Source organism: Liolophura sinensis, chromosome 1, assembly GCF_032854445.1.
Source record: "Liolophura sinensis isolate JHLJ2023 chromosome 1, CUHK_Ljap_v2, whole genome shotgun sequence".
Classification (NCBI taxonomy): Eukaryota; Metazoa; Mollusca; class Polyplacophora; order Chitonida; family Chitonidae; genus Liolophura; species Liolophura sinensis.
In genome coordinates, this window is record NC_088295.1 from 26778773 (window position 1) to 26786589 (window position 7817).

The 7817-nt window shown below is 41.2% G+C and overlaps 1 protein-coding gene across 1 annotated transcript; it reads right to left on the minus strand.

The window, feature by feature from the left end:
* Positions 1-1956: 1956 nt before the first annotated feature.
* Positions 1957-3207, minus strand: LOC135461660 (ras-related protein Rap-2a-like). The gene is given in 3 exon segments (XM_064738852.1): positions 1957-2894; positions 2897-2957; positions 2959-3207. Coding segments are annotated over 3 exon segments (738 nt in total). The 3' UTR covers positions 1957-2466.
* Between the last annotated feature and the right edge of the window lie 4610 nt (positions 3208-7817).

Here is a 7817-nt window from a genome sequence, read left to right on the forward strand (position 1 = left end):
TGTGTATAAAGTAGTAGACAATTGCGTGTTGGGTAAAAAAAACAGCGTCTAAATTGAACCTGCGCTTACGGTGATAAAATGATGACCAGTTTGCGTATGGGAAGAAAATAATTTTAATTGACAATACTTTGGAGCTAACAACAGTGAACTGTTTACGCTGCCAGTATGTATACACGAAGATATGTTCGTCACGTTTTTGAGTTTCAGTAACGAGAACAGCAGAGCTACAATAGACAGAACATTTGGCGAAATTCCAAACCGTTCACCCCTCCTCATATTATCATGCTGTTACCCAAATGACTAAAGTAAATAAATTATCGTCTTCTTATTATGTCATTATCTAGTGAGCGTAGACCCTTAAATCATGCAAGGCCTCTCATGGCAAGGGGAGCACATGGACAAGATTGTAAGGATAAAGGGCAAATAATGACCTCTGTGGTGTCTAGAGCCTAATAGTTACCTGAGGTTCCAGCTGATTGGATGATGTTGACTAAGACCGTTGAGTCGTGCCGCTATAACGCGATTGTAAACCGTTATTTTGTTCCAGAACCAGTCATAGCGTTATCAGCGTAATTGTATTCAATGGCGTCTGCTATCAGCCCATCTGCTTAGAGCAGCCCCTAGGACAGGCTCCTGTTCCTCGCCTCCAGACAGACTTATATGTTCGTCCACGGTAAATCCCAAAATCGAATTAGTCCTTTTAAATACTAAGCATCGATACTTTCGTCCTAGTGTCAAAAACGATGGCTCTCTTTGGAAGGTATTTCACAAAACTTCTCGCAAATGTCAAATGTTCCATAAAGTAAAAGGTTCTGAGGACCACACGATCATCTCAGAGGAGTTGAAGAAGTTTATGGATTTCCCAGACCAGTCGGATATTATTACAATACGGCAATCTGGTGTGTTACGAACTCACAGAACCACTGATTTAAATTTTGATTAGTAACATAAATACTGAAATTCAAAAAGAAGACCAGATTAAATTACGTTGCATGTAAAACCGTATTCCTATGATTATTGCATTGGTGGATCATATGACTAGCCTTGTAAATGGTGTACCGGAAACAAGGTAAAATATCACATGTAGCAGGTTCACGGGAACAAGGTATATTCGGGGAGGGTTATAAAGTTGGTCATAGCCCTAGTATAGTATCGAAAACACGGGAATGTGATTGCATTGTCGCAAAGCGGATTGTTGTAATGGCTGTGATTACCCTGTCAATACTTACTGTGTTTACATAAGGGATTTGAAGCCGGATGTAAAAAATCTAGAAAAGGTCATGATGAAAATGATGGAGTCGAAGACGTCTGGCAAAACGGGTGTCATTTGAAAATTAGCCAACAATGCATCAAATGGAGATGTAGTGTGATATTAGCGGGTTCTAATCTGGGGAAAACTGTAGTCCCTCCAGGGGAATTGTCCAGCAAATTAAGAAAATGTATCGATGTAGTTGCCAAAGGCCGCCCTACTCGAGCATCATCGGCAGGATAATTCCCGGCATTTGGATTTTTTTCTGCAGAGGTTGTAATTTTCGTTACTGTCTCCAGGGACTTTTCTCTTCAAAGCTGATCCTATCTGAACTCCAAATATCACATATTGGAATGTGCGGTCGGCCCTTTAGGGTGGGGTAGACTATGCATCATACAGGCTTAATTTGCCAACAGGTTACTGACACTGGAAGAAAGGTTTCCGTCGATGAGACGCTGAGGTGCACGGGGATGAATAGCATGGAACCATAGTGCTTTATCACGAAGTTTATCCAGCTGTGGTGCACTTCAGCACAGAACCCTGGACAGAATGGACAGAACCCTGGGTAAATTCATTGCAACGACGCTTTACCATGCAATGAAAAGGTGGAGTTCCACAGAATATATCTTATGTAAAAATGTAGCAAACATTTATTCTGAGATGGTACATCAAATCAAAAATTACCATAATCAAAGAAAAGATCCACTTCGCGGCATTATATAATTACCATCTTTTGCTGAGGTTATGAAGAACGAGAAGGACGCATTAAACAATACCGTAAACAATATCTATTACATTATAATAGATGCATATATAGCTCCGGACTACTATGTTAATGTGGCAGAACGCGATATATATAATACACTCTTGTGTGTGGAGAAATATATATATGCTATCATTATACACTAATATACTAATATACACAACTCGGTACGATCAAAACTAAGCACACTGTAGAACCTGAACATAAAATACACAACCACTCAAATGTTCACATTCACTAGTCGATGTCCAAAGTGTCGTTCTGGTTGTTGTTAAAACTCAGTTTATCAGCCGACCTAGAAGTTAGCACCTTATTGAAGCCACCTATTGGAGGGAAGTATTGCCATCCACATCCGTGTAGATATGTAAAAAAACCAAATCACACATCAAAACCACATTCACGTCCAATCACAACAAGGAAATTCACAAAGCTGTATGTGTAGCGGATGCAATTTTCAGCTGAGCGTACAGTCATTCTTCTCCGCTTTCTTTGCCTTAGGCAAGATCCGTTTAATTCTGGGTTTGCTTCCCCTCCGAATAAGGCTTCTACTTCGAGAGAATTTCTTCGCCTCTTTCTCCATCTGAGTGTCAGAGTTGGTGTCCGCTGTCTCCTCCACTGCATTGGCACTCAGCCGGCGTTTTAACATCGGCTCAAGCATTCGTACGAACGGACTCTTGGCCTGGTCCAACAAAAGCTTGAAAATTTCAAAAATGTTCTCATTAGTTTTGGCGGATACCTCTATGAGTGCCTGCGTATCTGAGAGTCCACAAGTGTATATCCAGTGCAATACGTCATCTTTGCTAACTTGTCTCTCGGACTCACAATCACACTTGTTACCCACCACAACACACGGCAACTCGTGAAAGTTTCTGCGCAGTTCATGATTTGCTCCCGCAACTGTTTCACTTCTTCGAAAGACGGGTAATTATTTATGGCGTAGACCAAGCACAAAGGCGTGAGCTGTGGATATCGATAGCCGCCTCATGGCGGGAAATGCAAAGTTCCCAGCGGTGTCAAGGATATCCACTTTGAGCAAAGAGCCTTGAACATCGTACTCCTTGCAATAAAGATCTTCGATGGTTTCTTTGTAGTGCTCTAGGAAAGTGTTGGTTAGAAACCTCTTGATAATGGCGCTCTTGCCAACTCCACCAGCTCCAAGGAAAACTAATCGCAGACGCTGTTCGATGTCTCCCATGATTTATCCTGTGGTGAATCCAGTTACACAAGAGTACACTATATCCTAGAAACCATCCTTCAGCGGGTAAAATTACTGTATCAGTTTCGTCACTCTGTTAAATTCAGGTGACGGGTAAATACCTGATCTGTCTGTTCATCCGCAGGCTGTAAAGCGTAATGAAGACGAGTCACCTTTCGCTGGTTGCTATCTAGGCCTCCATGGTAGTTACTGGGACTCGCTAAAAGGGTGGCAGCGATTGAGTCTGGCCGATGTAAAAACTGACAAGAGCTTTCGGCAGTGAAATAGCTGCATTAGATATTAGATTAGGCTGAAGGTAAAGACAAGCCTCACTTCAAATTCGAACTCTGTTTACACCATCCCTCACTGTGCGCCAGCATTTGCCTACAACAGAAGTAAAATGACAGCTCGTTATACTGGGGCCGTAGTGCATATAGTCAGTATCGGACAAATGCGCCCAGGCGTTAAATCGAATTACGTGTTTTCGGCAGTACGAAGGAGATATACACTCCCACGTTCTAATCAGATTGCCTGTGAATCAAAAGTATGAAGGCTTTAGGATCGAAGTGGTTGGGTCAGGTTTGACGACGACCCGCCTAATCACATTGTTCTCGTGGCGGGTAAAATCAACACCGAACGGTCGAAATATCAGATTAAGCAACGATGGGAGCGAGAGAAAACCTGTTTTACATTAGACAGTCCACTTAGCTTGCAATCTATTCACCTGGAAACCTAAAAAGACATTTTCGATGTTTAAAAAACAATTTTCCTGTTCTTGAACAGGAAACAAAAAAAAGACAGAGACAAAGGGGCATAATTCAATGGGAAATAGAAGGTTGATAATTGGGAACTGGAGTATTTTTTGTTGCCAGTACTATATTTCCATTTTGAATCATGGTATCCAACAGAGCATCCGAGGCCAAATCTCTGCTTTCTAGAACGGTTATTCCAAGTCGAAGAATCAATCATTACTGTATATTTCCGGACAGAGCTATAACAACCGGATTTCAGACGTGGCAGGAAGGCAGATGTAAGATAGGACTTAGTGATTGTGTGTGATGATCAAGGTGAGTCATCAGGGAAACACTTCCTCTCACCTCAGCTGATAATTACCTGGCACACTCAACATATTCATTCCAAATAATCATGTAGCATTCCGCCTTATTTGCGCAGTTGAATTAAAGAAATAGCTAAATTACTATTGTTCTAAACGAATTTCTGTAAACAAACAACACTTTGTAGAATAACTGAACATTCTTCTAAGAAAAGGCAGGAATAGTCGTTAACCATAATTGTTGTCGTGCTCTAATTGTATCCCGTTTCAGGTAATGTTTGTAACGAGCGGGCGCATTGCAGGTGGCCTTAGGACGCCTGGCGCCTGTAGACAAAGAATAGTGCACTTGGACAATATCCTATGCTTTGTTACTAAATGTAATCTTAAGTGTGACGTATAAAAAATTTCAACTGTCCATCTAAATATCTCTAGAGGGTGAGTGTGTAACGCTAATTTAAATATGCCTTGCCTGGATAAATGTTTTTTTGCCATCCGTTTAAAGAAGCACATCTGGAACAGCAGTAAGTGGATGCATTGCATCAACTGCTTTGTACTACAGACAAACTCGTGATTAGCATTCTAGTTGACGTTTCTAGACAATCTCGGGTTTCAAAACAAATACAACTGTTTGTGAAATTTTCACCACAGGTATCAGTAATTAACACAAACAGCTTATACCTCAGCGGGCCGTGTTAAGAGCTGTGCTCGGAGACCTCAAGTTCCTTGGCCTAAATTTTAAGCCTCACACCAAAGAAATGAAATCATCAGTTCATTTTCGTCTGGTCAGCTTGGGAAGATAATAGACTTGGAACGAAGTTAACTTCAGTTAAAATGTTTTGCCAGAAGTAAGACGTGAGTGTTCGAAAATGTGAACTCAGACAAGCTGTCTGGCCACATCACATCCTGGGTTTAAAGGCTTCCTAGAGATAAACCATGGATTTACGTTTCTCAGAAGGTTATTTTTGGTAGAACCTCTGTTTAAATGAACAAGGAATTTGCCTCTTGTCAGAACCCCTGTCAAGATATACAGGGACCTGCATTTCTCAGAAAAACCCTCTCCTTAGATTAACAAGCGACTTACACTTCCCAAAAACTTTTTAGGCGTATAACATCCTAGATGAACCGGAGACTCACAGTTCTCAGAAAGCCTCTTGCGATCAGAAGCTTGGTCTAGATAAACCGGAAACTCACAGTTCTCAGAAAACTTGTTAGGGTCAGAACCTCTGTCTAGACAAACCTGAGACTCACAGTTTTCAGAAAGCCTCTTGCGATCAGAACCTCGGTCTAGAAAAACCGGAAACTCACAGTTCTCAGAATCTTCTCAGAGTCAGAATCTCGGTCTAGACAAAATGGATACTTACAGTTCCCAGAAAGCTTTTAATGGTAGGAACCTCTTTCTAGACAAACCTGAGACTCACAGTTGTCAGAAAGCTTTTTATGGTAAGGACATCCGTCTAGGTAACCGGAGACTTACAGTTCTCAAATAGCACCTTATGGTCAGAACCGCTGTCCACAGATTTTAACAATCATAAAGACTATGTTTGCTAGTAAACGTCACTTTGTACAACGTAGAACATTGATAAGGATGTAAGAATTGATGCTTGCGTGGATTGTAATGTTTGACAAAATCGGCAAATTTTCATAATTCCATATATGATAGTACATAACCTTACGTTCTTAAACAAACACACGGTTGTTCTCGCGACGGAGGTAGTTCCACAGCATCTCTGTGTGCAGAACAAACTTTGACAGACACAAAGCTTTGGTTACTGATGTATTTCTGTCGTACTTTATTTGAATATCTTTCGTGATTGAGTAAGATTAATAAAGTTGGAACACGTTAGAACAACTGACATTCCGTAAATCAAACACAGGCGAATCATCATTGGGCTATATATAGGTGATTGCATACGGCCACGTAGGTGTACAAAACAGGTTCGAGAGAGACATCAGTCAGAGCGGATACTGAGTACACAAAGATCGCTCCAGTGCATAACTTCTCATACAGCAAGAGATTTATTGGCAGACGCTACTGGATTGTGGTTCAGGCATCAGCCAAAACCAAATTCCTCGCCACGTTTAAGCTTATAAACCATACCCGGCACAGCATCGAGCCATCGGTTATTCTTCATATAATACTTTCTTTTTATATCAGCTCATTTGGCACTTTGTCAAGAACCTCCGCTATTCCCAAGATCATAATGCCTTCAGGACCGAACGGCAGGTTTATAGATCCCTCCGGAAAAGTACCATTCGGATCGGGCTCTGCAGGTTGTCTGTTGGGGGTAGTTTTACTTCTGGTTATTCTGGAGAGCCATTGGTGTATTTGAATTCACTTAACCTTTACCGACCACCACGATGCCTTGAGCGTGGACTCTGGACGCCAGACTTTCTGGTTTCTTGATATCAGTATATTCAATCGGCTTGTTCAGAGAGCTCTTGTGAAACTTTTATATGTGAACGATCGTTGTAAACGCCTATTGGAGACAGCCTGTACTGAGAAAACAAGATAAATATTGTTCGTTAATGTCGATGATATAGTTGTAACTGATGGAAATAGGTGAGGAATCACTGTAAAATGGGAACACGCAGACACAGGATATTACACCTGCATTTATTATTTGGTTTATTAGCAAATACCCATATCTCTTCCTATCACAGTCCGTATCCTTGATTTATGTGTGCATATATACTACTGAGAATGATCACCACTTCGAGTGTTATCCTACTACGAGTGTTATCCTACTACTGAGAATGATCACCACTTCGAGTGTTATCCTACTACTGAGAATGATCACCACTTCGAGTGTTATCCTACTGCTGAGAATGATCACCACTTCGAGTATTATCCTACTACTGAGAATGATCACCACTTCGAGTGTTATCCTACTACTGAGAACGATCACCACGTCGAGTGTTATCCTACTACTGAGAATGATCACCACTTCGAGTGTTATCCTACTACTGAGAATGATCACCACTTCGAGTGTTATCCTACTACTGAGAATAATCACCACTTCGAGTGTTATCCTTTACCAAGGACATCATTATAGGAAATAAAAAATAAAACAACACTAAAATTTAAAAAAGAACACTGCCTGTTCGGATTACACCTAAGTTACGACGGCCTGCGCTTAATTCAGCGTCAGAAATAACACTGCCATTTTACTGATACAAGGGTCAAGTATCTCCGCCAGTCGATAGCTATTTTGATATCCACAATCGACCTCGCCTCGACTAGTGCCAATATGCTAGATTTTCTGGTATGCGTGCCGGCCCAGTACATTAGCAGTCTATCGCCAAGTGACATAGTATCGATATCAATTACAGGAAAACCCATACACACAATGGCAGATTGTCTCTTAGCTGATTTCTTACTAACTATTCTAGACAAGTTGCTGCAGCGATGTAAGCGAAGGCATAAACGTTTGGGTGCCGAAAAGCTGGCCTTTGTCGTTACGAGCGGATGTCGCACATGCACGTTAGGTAGCATACAACAAACGTGTGAAAACAACTCAGGTAATAAATAAAGGAGAAAAAAAGACAATTTAACAGG